The 16,290-nt window shown below is 34.8% G+C and overlaps 2 protein-coding genes across 2 annotated transcripts in view; one reads left to right on the top strand and one right to left on the bottom strand.

Moving 5' to 3' along the window:
* Positions 1–941, bottom strand: part of LOC140141606 (uncharacterized) — a 46,247-nt gene extending 45,306 nt beyond the window's left edge. Inside the window, exons 1-2 of the mRNA XM_072163518.1 lie at positions 906–941; positions 726–798 (exon numbers count right to left, since the gene is read on the bottom strand). Of these exons, the coding sequence (XP_072019619.1) occupies positions 726–798; positions 906–941 (109 nt within the window). The remainder of the gene's footprint in view (positions 1–725; positions 799–905) is intronic.
* Positions 942–5,635: 4,694 nt separating this feature from the next.
* On the top strand, positions 5,636–15,892 carry LOC140141165 (heparan sulfate glucosamine 3-O-sulfotransferase 1-like). Its single transcript, XM_072162955.1, has 2 exons — positions 5,636–5,726; positions 14,751–15,892. The coding sequence occupies exons 1-2, from the start codon at positions 5,640–5,642 to the stop codon at positions 15,870–15,872; spliced, it is 1,209 nt and encodes a 402-aa protein (XP_072019056.1). The 5' UTR covers positions 5,636–5,639; the 3' UTR covers positions 15,873–15,892.
* Positions 15,893–16,290: the final 398 nt, after the last annotated feature.

Raw genomic sequence — 16,290 nt, 5'->3', positions numbered from 1 at the left:
TGCCGCTTGCCGCAGCGGCAAGCGGCAGGAAAGTATGCTGGAGGCTTTACTTGAATTACTTCCTGACAAAATGGTGACGCTAGCCGATCGCCGGAAAATATTGGAGCAATTTCTCCAGAAATAGTAATGAAATATTTACCTAAATGCACCTGAAATGACACATAGGACTGAGAATTACGTCAACAACTCGCATAGTAACAAATTGGTAGGTAAAGCTACGTACAATGAGGTATTTAGGGGGTATTTCAGAATTGCCTATTGTTATTACAATGACATTACGTAACGGTAAGCTTACGTAATTTGTTTACCGACCGATATTCCGGGCAAAGGAACACTAGCCACGCGAATGCGAGGGCATCCGTGAGCAAATTCGTGGCTAGTGTTTCTCGAGCAAGGCATACCTAGCGCGGGAACAGGGACTACATCCCCGGCCAAGTCCCAGCTAACTTCCCGGCCTGCAGGGCAATGATTTTGTGTACATCCCCGGCTACGTCCCAGCACGTTCCCCATGTCCCGGGTCGCCCAGGGCCGGGGAAAGACTTGATAAGTGCATTACAATGTTATGTATGCCTTAATTTTGTCAAATTAAATATGCAGCTTTCAGCTGAAGTGACATCTATGTCAATGACAAATGGTGATTTTTACGATCGTCCTGATGAGCAAATCACTGGGCCTTTAAGTTACTTTTAACCTTAAATTTTAAAATTAAAAAAATTTAAGCTTACCGATCAGTTCGGCAACGGCACTAAACGGCCATTTATGTGAGGTACTGTTGGTATGTAGATACTTCGGATTTGTCTGAAAATTAAACCAAAATAAAAACACAATGTTACACTTGAAATTATGTTGAAACAAACTAGAGTAACACATTGTTTACCATGTGAATCAGTGAACTATTAAATTACCTGACTCTGCCGAATTCCCTTCAGTACGCCGTCCATTTTGTTTCTTCTTCATTTTCCGTGTTGCCAGCGTTTTCGTTTTCTTGCAGTTTTGCCATATTTATGACCATGATGACGGGGAAATTCCAGCTCATGCAACAGGACCTTGAATGAAGAAATAAAGGAATAAAAAACTAAAAAATATAAAGGCCCATTCCATGTCAACTCCAGGGATGTGCACCGCAGCACCTCTTCAGAACTCCAAAAGTAAAAATAATTTTGGCGTCAATTTTTTTGCCAGTCAGAGCCCTTTGGTAGGACATTACTCTTATCCAATATTGAGCATATTAGAATACATTTAGCTGAGATATTACCCATGGAAAACCACTTTTTAACATTTGGACCCCCTGAAAACCAATGTCAGATCAATATGCCCCCACCATCAACTTCAGGTATGTTGAAGATATATTCTTGGACAACATTTCTGAAATATTGGCTTGGGGTCTTGATGGCTACACACATCGTTAGGTTTGCCTACACATCAGTTTTCAGGTTTGCCTAATCCATAGAGTTGTACACATTTTTGATTTTATGTATAATGCTTTAATGTATTCTAATATGCTCAATATTGGATAAGATTAATGTCCTACCAAAGGGCTCTGACTGGCAAAAAAAGACAATAAAATTATTTTTACTTTTGGAGTTCTGACCCCCCCCAAAGTTGGTCCTGGTTGGACGAAGTTGCATTTTGAGGGCCCTATATCTTTTAAAGTAAAGGGGTTACAAGTTTCCTGATACCAGATTTGATTTCTACACCAAAGAGTACCCCAGGATACATACTTTTCAAAGTTTTAAAGGGTTCCCTTTATACATTTATGGACCTCCAAACATCGTCTTTCGCGTTGCGACACATTTTTTACGCTGACCCCCCTAAATTTCAAATTGATGCCACGGGAAAACGAAATGGAGTATGAAGCTCAATTTTTCAGGATTTTACTTTCTCATCAATATCTACCACCACACAGAAAAAGAAAAAATTGAAGAGGTGCTGCGGTGCACATCCCTGGAGTTGACATGGAATGGGCCTAAAGAGATAAAGAAATAATTATAGCAAGAAAGAAAGAAAGAAATAATTATAGCAAGAAAGAAAGAAAGAAAGAAAGAAAGAAAGAAAGAATTATAGCAAGAAAGAAAGAAAGAAAGAAAGAAAGAAAAAGAAAGAAAGAAAGAAAGAAAGAAAGAAAGAAAGAAAGAAAGAAAGAAAGAAAGAAAGAAAGAAAGAAAGAAAGAAAGAAAGAAAGAAAGAAAGAAAGAAAGAAAGAAAGAAAGAAAAAGAAAGAAAGAAAGAAAGAAAGAAAGAAAGAAAGAAAGGAAGAAAGGAAGGAAGGAAGAAATGAAGAAAGAAAGAAAGAAAGAAAGAAAGAAAGAAAGAAAGAAAGAAAGAAAGAAAGAAAGAAAGAAAGAAAGAGAGAAAGAGAGAAAGAAAGAAAGAAAGAAAGAAAGAAAGAAAGAAAGAAAGAAAGAAAATAATTAAATCTAAAAAAAGAAGAAGAAAGTTCCAAAGCCTTTATCAAACGCAACTTAGGCCTACCTTTTTAAAAGTAAAATGCCAACAATTTTTTATGCCTTATCCATTGGGCTATTCCAAAATATAGGTGCACACTCACATAGGAGTAAATTTTCAATAAAAAATGTCTGGATTTCCAGGTTTAGACCTACTTCCTGAAAACGACTGGATTTTCAGTTTGCCAATGTCACTGAAAAAAAGCTTGGAAATGCAATAGAATATATAAAAATCTCTCAATTGTCCGAAATGAGCTCTCCAGTTAAGGATTGCAGATTATGAACTATTTTTCTACTGGATATTTTTGCCTATGGGCACTTTAAAAGTCTGGATTTCCAAACTGGACAAAAATTCTGGAAATCCGAACTCCTCTATAGGGGTGTGTCACGTGTGTGCATCTATTTTCTGGAATAACCCATTAAAATGGCGAACTTCTGAAAAAAAAAGTCGGTTTTCCGTGCACAGTTAGGTTGTCTTCAGAAGATAGCAATTTTAAGTAGAGTCTTATTTAGAGGCCAGTGTCTATCTGCTTAAGGGTAGACCAGTGGCGTACCGTGGCCGCCCCAACCCCGGGGGGCTGAAGAAAATTCAATTTTGCCGCCCCTTCCTCAAAAGCCCGAAAAGGTTGACCCAATTTTTTTCTCGGTCGTTTGAAAAAGTGAAGAGCAAAAAAAAAAATTTTCAAAAATTTTTATGCTTTATCAAATTTTGCCGCCCTTTTTTTATTTACTAATTCTTGTTGCACCCCTTCGTTCTTGCCGCCCCTGTTTTTGCCGCCCTTCTTCTTCCGCCGCCCTTCATTTTAGCCGCCCCTGCTTTTACCCCGGGGCTGGCACCCCAAAGCCCCCCCAAAAAAAAAAAAAATACGCGCATGTAGACTAGGTATTGTTGGGCGAACCAACCAAAAGTTGCTAGTTGATCTTCATTATCTAAATCAATATAGGCCTATTATTGAAAAATAACACTTTGATGTTTTGCAAAAGTTCATTCTACAAATCACATACTTTGACAACTTGTTTGATTTATTGTTGTTAATGAGTTTGACAAAAGTGTTGTTGTTGTTTAGCCCTCTTAACAACATAACTCAAGAACCACATGACCTATAAAAGTGTATCTGTGATATTTGAATTCTTCTACACACTCTCTATGAAATGATAATACAATTTGAGATTTTCGTGCAACATTTTTAGACTGCTTAAGGGCTCTGGTAACAACGCATGCACAGCATTTTTTGTGGGACATGACTGCATGCATGTCACACATATCGAATTACATTCTGAATACGAAGAATGTCCTTCTGATATCAAATAAATATAATGATATAATACCAATTTTATGGCAAATTATTAAAAATTGATGTTTTTGACATTGATCAATCCTCGAAGTAAAATTTATAAATCTAATGATATTTACTTAAAATGTATGTATAGCTGGGAGGAAAACAGTACCGTAGCCAGCGGTGCCCCTCTGACAAAATATGAAAGAAAATCAGGAGGGCAAAGGAAAAGAAAAGGGGGAAAGGGCCCGATCATGGGCCAAAATAGTGTAAAATACAACATTTTGCCATTTTCATCCTGATAATGGGCAAAAATAGTGTACAATACCAAATTTTTGCGTAAATCGTCCCAATAAAGCCTTTTTTCAAGCTCGAAGACATACAGTCTCTATGTATTGTATGCTGCAACTGTCATTTTTTCGTCTATGCCCCGAAATTTTATTTTGCCCCCCCCGACCAAAAAAGCTGGCTACACCCCTGGAGGAAAAATCGACGAAAATATTGATCTTTCGTATTGAAGTTGAAGATCTAGATTTTTCTCAAAAACACCTAAAAATTGAGGTGTTTTGGGGAAAAACTCTTCAATACGAAATGTCTAAATTATTTTCAAATGATCGTCGGCTTTTCCTCCCAGCTACATACACTTTAAGTACATAATTATCATTAGATTTATAAAGTTTATTTCGAGGAATGTTAAAGATGAAAAATGAAAAAATATCAATTTTTAATAACATAGGGCCAGCAGTATATCGCGTTTTTGGCAGGTTTACATGGTCCAGTAACCATCAGATTACTGACATGTGCTAACAAAGGAAATTGATTACAATTTGATTACTTTCCCTATGATTATAATAGAGGCGTGTCCAAAAATAAGTTCACACCCCTTCAAATATGAAGATATTCTGCAGACCCTATATTTGTAATAAATTTTAAAATTAAAATTAAAATAAATTAAAATCGCCAATTTTCATTCATGACTTGAAAAGGATGAAATGATGATAGCTCCGATGTTTCAAATTTGTCCCCAACATAAAATTTTCAAAAATAACAAATACTTGGAAAGATTTTATGTTTAAAGTCGCCTGTTAAAGTCAAATAAAGAAAACTGATGCACCTATGAGGGACCACATCACCTCAACAACCATGTCAACGCCTGACCAACATCTAGGCCCAATGGGCTATTCCTGTGGAAGATTTGGGAAATATTTTCTACAGGGGGAGTATGTTTTTTAAATGTAATTAGTCAGGGTTAATCATTTTGAAACCCATACTCCCCCTGTATTATGGCAATATCTTCCACAACTGGAGTGAATATTTCAAATGGAAATTACCTAACTGTCTATTCTATTTGAAACTTATACTCCCTCTGTGGAAGACTTTAGCTAAATCTTCTACAGGGATAGTGTGGATTTTAAATGGAATAGCCCAATGTGGCCCAACTAATTCTCTCTGCCATCGTCGACGCGTCGTAACCTCTTTTCTCGGCCTGAAATAAAATATAGTAATAAAGAAAAGCTGGTCTCATATATAGTTCATGTCATTGGCTTAGGAAGATTTTCAACATTGGGGTAGGGGGGGGGGCTGAAAATTGATATGTTTTCGGTGGGCCACCCTGGGGGTGCCCGAGGGGGGGGGTTACCCCTGGGATTCAGAAAATTGTGCAAAATAAAGGTCCAAACACCCATTTTCCCTATATTTTATCACAATTTTTTAACTTCACCTATAGAATTATTTGGGGGCTGAAAGGTATTCCAGCTCCCAAAATTATTGAGGGGCTGAGCCCCCGCCCCCAGCCACCCGGTTCCTGAGCCTATGCATGTTATGTTGAAGGAATCTCAAAATAAATTATGCACTTTATATATATAATAGCGACGTACCCTTAAACTGCTGGCGCAACGTTTACTTGTAACCGAGTGTGATGCCTTTTAGCTGCACAACATCAACATCAGTTTCTTGCTCGGAGCTAAAGAGAAGGAGTGTCTACAACTACGGCAAGATACTACAGGTATTTCATATTTTATATTAATCATATAATTGCATAAATAAGTAATTTGCTTACGAACTTCACCTCCTTACATAAATTTATATTGGGATTTTAAGTTAAATTATTACGTAATTCACCTGAGATATACACCCAGACATGCATTATATTATGATGGTGGCAGTGGGTGCACTCATGATATTGAACCACGTTGAATTGCTTGCACGTATAATGGCGTATATATGAGTTGTGTCTCCGGAGATGGTTTATTACTAAATGTTGAATGTTATGCATGATGTAGTTCAAATTTAATTGGATGTTGATGGCAGGGAATGGCACTGAACTTACTACATGCAGTAGACATGCTGTGTAAAATTCTTGTGTTGGTTTTTTGGAATATCTCGTTTTTTAAAATCTGATGTGATACTGCATCGATTCATCATCAACAGCATCATCGTCATCATCATCAGCAGCAACATATCATCATCATCATCATCATCATCATCATCATCATCATCATCATCGTCGTCGTCGTCGTCGTCGTCGTCGTCGTCGATGATGATGATGATGATGATGATGATGATGATGAATAAATCCAAATGTATATTTATTTATTATTTATGATGATGATGTCGATGATGATGATGATGATGATGATGATGATGATGATGATGATGATGATGATGATGATGATGATGATGATGAATAGTGCTCTCTCATAGTGCTCTCTAATGTATATAAACTCAGTACAACATAAAATTGCTATCTACTGAAGATAACAATTGACCATTTTAAGATGGTTTAAATTTGCTATAATATATTCTGCTATCTACGGAAGATATAGCTGATATTATCTCGAATGTATATAACCCAAATCAAATTAACTCAGTACAACATAAATATGCTATCTACTGAAGATATTGTTATAATTTATAATATTGACAATTTTAAGACGGTTTAAAGTTGCTTCTATCTCGAATGTAGATAACCTAAATTAAACTATAACTCAGTACAACATAAATTTACTATCTACTGAAGATAACCGATATTATAATGGTTAATATTGACAATTTTAAGACGGTTTCAATTTCCTATTCTGTATATCTTCTCTCTTGAATGTAGATAACCTAACTATAATTCAGTACAACATAAATTTGCTATCTACTGAAGATAACAGATATTGACGATTTTAAACGTTTGAATTTGGTTCTCTTCAGACATTAGGAAATACCTTACAAATTACGCACAAGACATGGATTAGTGCAATGCCCTATCTGTAATTAATAGCTGCCCTATAGACATTGTACAATGAATGCATTCAATATTATATACATCTTACACGTGGCAACTATTGCATATGGCTTTCGAACACCAATCCTTCTATTTGCTTTCTGCTGGAGACAATTCGATTGATTTGTTGTCATCTTAAAGGCCCATTCAGCGATTTGCTCATACGGAAAATCGTAAAAATCATTAAAAGTTAGTTTTCTGCACCTAACCTGTTAGATGTGCTAACATAACCTGCTATTATAAAAAGTCGAAAGCCGTGCAATAATTGGACATTTGGCATGAATGAAGTAGAGAAATATATATGAACGAGGCTTCAACTTTTGATATGTCAATACTGCTGTTTTCTTGGTTTTTTTAGCCATTTCTTTCATTGCAAAAATACCTAATATAATGATAATTTAAATGACTTATCATTCACGTACGTTCAAGCAATTTGAATAAAACTTATTTTACATTTTCACTAGGATCCATGCAGAGGAAAACAAATTTCTTGTTATTGAGAGATTAAATTCATTGGGCTCTTCCATTTAAAATCCACACTACCCCTGTGGAAGATTTAGCTAAAGTCTACCACAGAGGGAGTATGAGTTTCGCTTAGAATAGACAATTGGGTAACTTCCATTTGAAATACTCACTGCAGTTGTGGAATATATACTAGGCCCCCTAGTATAGGTAAAGCCACAATACAGGGGGACTATGAGTTTCAAAATGAGTAACCCTGACCAATTACATTTAAAAAACATACTCCCTCTGAAGATATTTTCAAAATCTTCCACAGGGGTAGCGTGGATTTCAAATGGAATAGCCCATCAACAAGAATGTCAACATCCCCTGGAGCAACCACCGTTGCGGTCAGTGGCACTGACCTTCAGCTGGGTTGTGATGTTAAACACCTTCACTCTAAATTATAAGGATTTAAAAATAAATCCTTAAGACTGTAGTTAGGGACCAATCAATTTTAGATTTAAAATAAATCTTGTGGATTTGAATTTTAAATCTAAAAGATTTAATTTTAAATCTTAAAGATTTAATTTTAAATCTAACACTTGATTGGTCCCTAATCACAGTCCCTTGGGATTTATTTTAAATCCTTGAAATTTAGAGTGTTGATTCCCAGCTGAAGGTCAGTGGTACTGACCGCGACGTTGGTTGCTCCAAGGTATGTTGACCATCTGGTTGACTAGATTGAATTTAATCTCTTGTTTACGATTCTCAGATAACTGAGAGTATTCACAACAAAATGTTGTTATCTTTTGCACTTGAAGAGTCTAGACGATTTTAATTTGCTATACACTGAAGTAAGCTTATCTTGCTATCTAAAGAAGATATAGCAAATAACACCAAGTCCGATAAATGTACAGAAGACAGCATTATAACATGCGAGACTCGAGACGGTTTAAATTTGCATACTGTAGTATAAGCTAAATTTGTTATCTACAGAAGACAGCAATTATTAACAGGAAAACTGTAACAAATGTATTGAAGACAGTTAGACAGAGCGAGATCCATCTGCAAACTCTTGTATTTTTTTTAACTGGAGAGTCCAGACAATTAAGTTTATTTTAATATCTACAGAAGACAGCATTATAACATGAAGAGTCGAGACTCATGATGGTTTAAATTTGCATTCTACTGAAGTAAGAGCTTTTGCTATCTACAGAAGATAGCAATATAATACAAAGTTCGTAATAAAATGGCAGTTAGATAGACAGAGCGAGATCCATCTGCAAAAGCACAACAAACTCTTGTTATTTATTTATTTATTTATTTATTGAACTGGAGAGTCCAGACAATTAAGTTTATTTTAATATCTACAGAATACAGCATTATATAAATTTACATGAAGAGTCGAGACTCGAAACGGATCAAAATTAAATTTGTACACAATCTACTGAAGTATAAGCTTTAATAACTTGCTATCTACAGAAGATAGCAATATAACACCAAGTCCGTAATAAATGTATATTGAAGACAGATATACATGCAGAGCGAGATCCATCTACAAAAGTGGCATCAACTGAAGACAGCGTAAATTCACTATTTACTGAAAAGAACATACGCTCGTACATATACCAAGCCAATAATTTGACATCTGCAGCACGTACCACAATGTAACATTACTTAGTTATGTATAGCACATAACGTACCTTTAAAACGTACACATCATTAATTTTATTTTGTTAACTGCAGCATATACCGTACCTTTAAACCGTACACATCATAATTATTGATGTACAATAACGGCAATTATGAAATTCGATTTTACCACAATAATTCAAAGGCGTTGACACTATTCTTTCTCAGAGAGAAATTTATTTAAAGATTTTTATTGGATATAGGGCCCTATAGAGCAAGACCATTTTGACGCAGTAATAATTATTGTGAGAATGCATAACAGTCATTATGTGCAATAGCTGCCTTTAATCCTAATTTTAAGCACTGTGTAAATGTGTAAATTCTGAGGGTAGCGTGGGATTTGCATGGACTATCTTTTGGAATTTGCAGGAGAGCATTAAATAAATCTTCTGGTCCGGTCTTCTGGAGCCTTCAAGTAGAGATGTTTAGAGCATTTACAATAGAATGTAAGGAGAGATTGGTCAACTAAGGAGAGTTAAAAATCACTCTCCTATATCAGATTTAAGGAGAGCAGTAGAGAGCAAAATTATGCTCTCGCTCTCCTCAAAAGGCAGTCCCTGGATTTCAGATGCTTCCAGGAGCAACTGCAGCTTACCTGATTAACAATCTCAAACACAATACTCTAACGAAATAAACAGGTTTATCAAGTTTTTAGTTTTTTTTCTGCAAAATCAATTTCAAAATTTAGCATGAGGCAGCCATCGCACATACGACTTCGCCCGACTATCATAATATATTATACACTACCAAATTCCTATTGATGTCACCCCAGAGGTACTCTGCTACCCAGCCACTTCATTGGTACTTTGGAGTACCTGTGTGGGTACTCTAAAGCAGCACTGTAGTACCACTGGGTCAGCAGCAATAAGAACCTGGTAAAGTGATATCTAATTTTGCTTTAATTTCTTTTCCATGCATTTCAGATCCACGGTACACTGACATGATATTGATGGGCTAGGCTATTCCAGTTGAAATCCATACGCCCCTTAAGCTTTCACACAAGGAGTGCGAATTTCAACTGGGGTTACCTGAATGTGTGATTCCATTCGAAATCTACACCCCTTGTGTGGGAGATTATCTTACAAAGGGAGTGTGGATTGCAACTGGAATGTCACAATCTGCGCTCCTTATTATGTAGGCCTAAGCAGTATCGTAGTTAAGGTAGAAACATCGGCTACGGTGTCATGCACAGATTTGGTTTAAAATGATACAGGATGTGTAGTTGGGTGAGATAAACTTGCCTGCCAAGTTTTAATTTTTTGCCAACAAAGGGTTTTTGAGTTATGCCATTTTTTGTCATTAGAAAACCCCATTGACTTTGTACATAAAGTGGTTTTGACACTAAGCCTCGTTCACTAAAATTGGTAAAAGTTTGAAAATGGATACTATGTTTAAATATTATTGTTTCTCCTTTCTATCCCATTTATAGAACTGCTTTTTGGATCTTTTTATTACAAAAATGTTACCAAATAATATTAGTGACTTTTTTCCAATATATTGGTCAGTAATATAGGGGATATTTGAAGGTAATGTTAGTACTTGCTCAAATTTTCTTGATTTGATCTAGAAACACTGAATGACCCAATTTCATAATTATTGTCTGAGCTAACCATAGGGCCAATTTTAACAAACAAGGTGTCATATGAAAGGTAATTAAATTTAGAAACTTTTCTCGCCAGCTTTTTTTAATAAAGTGTTTCTATTTTAAGTTATGGGTGTTTCTAGATTTCCCTAATTTAAAAATAGAAAAAATGATTTTTCTCAAAAAGTAAACACTTTATCAAAAACATCTGGCGAGAGAATTTAGATATTAGGCTTATTAACCACCCCACTAACTATGGAAACCATATCACATTCCCTCTTGGCTAGCAATAATTATTTGTAGAAAAATTAGGGAATTTTCAAAAATAAAAGAAAAACATAAGAATTGTTTAAATTTTCATGAAACATTAAAAATCAGTGGAGTAAAGACTTATCTTCAATTGGTTATATATTTGAAATGGATACATAATTCTGATTTGAAATTGTGGCTATTTTCCTGCATGGGCCTATTAGCAGGTTTGTTTGCCCTTTCAATGCTTAAAAAAGAGAGTCGGTCGTTCGTTTTTAGAAATGTCACAAAATTATGGTCATGGTTTATTTTTGGGATTTCTACATGTTGCGAAATAATCTGAATATTAAATGTGCACCACCATGTTTTTAAATTACAATGAACTTCTCACCCGATAGAGAGGATACATCCTGAATAAAGGCATATACGGAGTCTAAGATAGAGTAGACCTAGTTTTGTCAACTTAAAGGAGGATTTCGTGATTCTAGCATCCTCTTTTAATGACATTATTCAGTAGATATCCACGAAAAAAAGCTTATTCTCAAAATTTCAGTTGATTCCGATTTTGAGTTTGCGAGTTATGCATGATTATGTGTATTACACTGCTCCATTATTTCGTTCTGGTATACCAGAACGAAATTCAAATTTGACGATATTTTTGCTTTTAAACGAATTAATCTACAAGAAATTTTTGGTATGTAAACATTATGTAACCAGAGGTTTCCAGTGGTGTAAAAATCTCAACTTTTTTTGAGAAAAGTGGAGGGATGATGCTGTGGATCACGAAATGGCCTTTAAATTATTTTGGTTTATTTCATCTCACATATTCATTTTTTTTTCCAACTTTTGGGTCGGTCGGTAAAGGGTAAACAAATCTTTATCGGCCTTACTATAATTGTTACTGTGTTTTTCTATGTGCGCAGATTGATTGACGAACACCTGTATCCCAAGTATAAAGGCAGTAACTGATATGCCATTAATATACATATACTGCCATTTGACTCAGGGATGGCAGATATTGACAAGTGCATGGTCATTAAACAATACTCAATGGCACGTACAAAATGGAAATATTTCTAAAACACAAGAATACAATAATAAATTATTATAATATTTTTAACATCCGTATATAATATTTTACTGATTTAAAATATGGGAATTAAAATACTAATACCACATCTAATTTTATTTCAGTTTTAATAAATTTTATCTTTACTACATACATCCAATCACATTCCAAAATGTGAAAATTATATGTCTTAAATAGTCAGCAAAACTTGTAAATATTAAAAAAAATCCATTAAAATAAAACCATGCAAAAATGGTACATATGTTTTGTGCACTTTATTAAAAGGGCATTTCGTGATCCACAGCATCATCCCCCACTTTTCTCAAAAAAAGTTGAGATTTTTATATCACTGGAAACCTCTGGCGACATAATGTTTATGTACAAAATATTTCTTGCAGATTAATTCGTTTAGCAAAGATATCGTGAAATTTGAATTGGTATACCAGAACGAAATTACAACACATTGTCTATGGAGCAGTGTATTACACATTATCATGCATAACTCGCAAACGCAAAATCGGAATCAACTGAAATTTGGGGAATAAGCTTTTTTCGTGGATATCTACTGACAAATGTCATAAAAAGAGGATGCTAGGATCACAAAATACTCCTTTAAATTGTTAACTTTGTGTACTCTATAGCAGCGTGTATATCATAAATGGTGATATGTTTAACTTTAAGAATCCAATTATTTTTATCCTCTAAATTGTGTCTCTTATCTGATCCCATCTTCATCATCATGAGCATGCGCAGTAGATACTAGATACAGGGTGTATCTCAAAAAATCTTTCAGTTTTTAGTTGTTATTTTTTTTCGACTAGAATAAAAGTGATATCGAAAATATTTTTTAGTTGATAATATGTAGCATTGTGTCAGCCAAGTCAGGATTTGTTCCTGTGTGTGATTTTAGAGCTTTTGTTTTAAAATAGACAGTCAATTTACTGGGGCATGCCCAAATCCACATGCTCTAATTTCTATACATCATGGACATTTACCCCCCTCTGTAAAAGTGCTACGCCACTGATTATATTTATACAATATCTTTTCACTGATTTTGGATTTCAGCTCTGTGACATACCAATATGTCAGCTCTGACATACCAAAATGAATAAAATAAATGTTTTTTAGACAATGACACTGAACTGTTCAAAGCTTCTTACCCTTAACTCACTACCATAACTAGGATCTACAACATGCTCATCTACCAGGGCACAGTTCTTTAACTCCAATACATTTGTACATTTATTAAATGACCTTTGAAAATAAGGGTACAAAAACTCATACTCTGCAACTTGAGGTCAAATTTGGTACTATGATTGTTCAATTGAGGTTAATGAACTATGCCATTTGGATGAGGCCATTGTGGTCCATAGTGCATGACTAGCACGACATAGTTTTCTTGTATATTTCCTTTCAATGCGACACACCACAAATCAAGGTTAGTGCAAAAACAGTCCGTCTGCAATAGCTGCCAGGTATTATATTTTTAGATTGTGTACAATATAGAATGCAGAAATTGTCAAATGTACATAGGGCAGCTATTGCACATGGCCTTGTACTAACCCACCGAATTGCTCATAAAACTATAAGACTATAAATGTATACGGGATGCACTTAAATTATTGCTATCTTCAGTAGATAGCAATATTTTTTAATAATTAATAATACTAAATAAGAATATCATACTATATTTTAATACATTTTATTTTGTTTATTTGCATTCCAGATTCCGTGTTAAATACACCATAGAGATGTTGTCATGGGGCTGCGAACGTATACGGGATGCACTTAAATTATTGCTATCTTCAGTAGATAGCAACATTTGTTAAAATAAGAATATCATACCATATTTTAATACATCTTATTTTGTTTATTTGCATTCCAGATCTGTAAATACACCATAGATAACCCACCGAAATATGAATGTATACGATGCATTTAAATTAGTGCTATCTTCAGCAGATAGCAACATTTGTTAAAATAAGAATATTATACCATATTTTAATACATCTTATTTTGTTTATTGGCATTCTACACCATAGATAACCCATCGAAATAATCACAACTATAAGACTATGAATGTATTCGATGCATTTAAATTAGTGCTATCTTCAGTAGATAGCAACATTTCTAATAAGGATATATCACACTATACCGTATTTTAATACATCTTATTTTGTTTATTTGCATTCCAGGTCTGTAAATACACCATAGATAACCCACCGAAATAATCATACAACTATAAAACTATAAATGTACACGATGCATTTAAATTATTGCTATCTTCAGTAGATAGCAACATTTCTAATAAAAATATATCACACTATACCGTATCATCTTATTTTGTTTATTTGCATTCCAGGTCTGTAAATATACCACAGATGTTGACATGGGGCTGCGAAATCCAATTATAGATCTTATTTGCTACACTACACTAAGACCATGATAAATGTATACAGGGTGCACTTAAATTATTGCTATCTTCAGTAGATAGCAACATTAGTTAAAATAAGAATATTATACCATATTTTAATACATCTTATTTTGTTTATTGGCATTCTACACCATAGATAACCCATCGAAATAATCACAACTATAAGACTATAAATATTATGATGCATTTAAATTAGTGCTATCTTCAGTAGATAGCAACATTTCTAATAAGGATATATCACACAATACCGTATTTTAATACATCTTATTTTGTTTATTTGCATTCCAGGTCTGTAAATACACCATAGATGTTGACATGGGGCTCCGAAATCCAATTATTCTCATCTTATTTGCCACATTACTATTCGTGATGATAATAATATACATGCTCTCAGCAACTGCTAATCGATCAGTGGCCCCTATATCCCGATCTGAATATCTTAAAATAGCATCAAGACTACCGGTGAAATACCCCAAGAGCTGCTACGTGTGTCAGCATGATAAACAAATATGCAATCTTGTTTCAACGACTGAAATTCACGAGCTTCAATGTCAGCAAAGATTGCCGGAGCTTTTTATCATAGGAGCACCACGCAGTGGTACAAACGCTCTTGGGAAGTTTATGGATCTGCACCCCTCTCTGGTGGGGGCATCTTTTGGGGTCAATCCAGGTCACGAAGATGGCGGAGATGATATACAAAATATAGCCGGTATAATAACTCATCAGATGAGTTACACGACACCGGGTCAGATTTCTTTTCTTGCAAACCCCGATTTTTTTACATATGATATGAAGGTTTTAAAACAGTTATCATCACTACTTAAGAATGACGCAAAACTTATAATTATTTTAAGAAATCCTATCAAAAGAGCAATTTCTGAATATTTCCATGTGAAGGCGTTGATGCAACAGAACCCGGATGTTGTTAGATCTGAATGGATTGAACGAGAAATGGTGGAATTTTTTGAAAATTTTGAAATGAGAGAGACATTTGAATCTACAATTTTGGACCAAGATAGAATACGCCAAGAAATTCAATTAATTAACACAGGATTATATGTCAATCACGTGACCTCTTATTTGGATACGTTTAAACTACGTCAGATGCTATTTTTAGATGGTGAAGTTTTTATAAAAGATCCACTTTTCGTTCTTCGCGAAGTGGAAGAATTTTTACATATTCCACATTTTTATGAATCGAAACATTTCAGTTTTACAGAAGAGGTTGGCTTTCATTGTGCGAACATTCCATCGAGACCGGATGTGCGGTGCATCGAACATGATGAGGGTACTGCGCATTCCAATATAGATCCAACAGTACTTGAAACTCTTTCAGACTTTTATAGACCTTATACAGTGCATCTGCAAAATCTCATTGGTAAAAGATTTTCATGGACATATAGTAATTAAGACATTTCAGAGAGACTGGGAGAGAGAGGGGGGAGAGAGAAGGAGGGGGATGAGAGAGGGGGGGGCAAGGGTGAGCCGTGAATGGACAGAAGAGGGACAGGGGAGAAATACAGAGATGAAGTTTTGATTTTAATAAGCAAAAATAGGAATAAAGAAGTAAAACATTCTATGCATTTAGGCGACAAAAAACCCTGTTCTACGGGCGGATGGACCTTTCAAGTAGGGTCGGTCGGTCGGGATTTTTTTTTTCTTCTTCTTCTTTTTTTAGGCTCAAATTATCCTAAAATGTCACCAAAATCTAAAAAATCTGAAAAATCTATAAAAAAAATCTGAAAAAAAAAATCTTTTTTTGCAAGCAGTCTATTTTCTAAAAATGTTATATTAAGCCAAAATTAATGAATTTTGGGCAAAACAGATG

Source organism: Amphiura filiformis, chromosome 19 (assembly GCF_039555335.1).
Source record: "Amphiura filiformis chromosome 19, Afil_fr2py, whole genome shotgun sequence".
Lineage (NCBI taxonomy): Eukaryota > Metazoa > Echinodermata > Ophiuroidea > Amphilepidida > Amphiuridae > Amphiura > Amphiura filiformis.
Note: the sequence above shows the minus strand (reverse complement) of the source record. Positions and strands in the feature narration are given on the sequence as shown.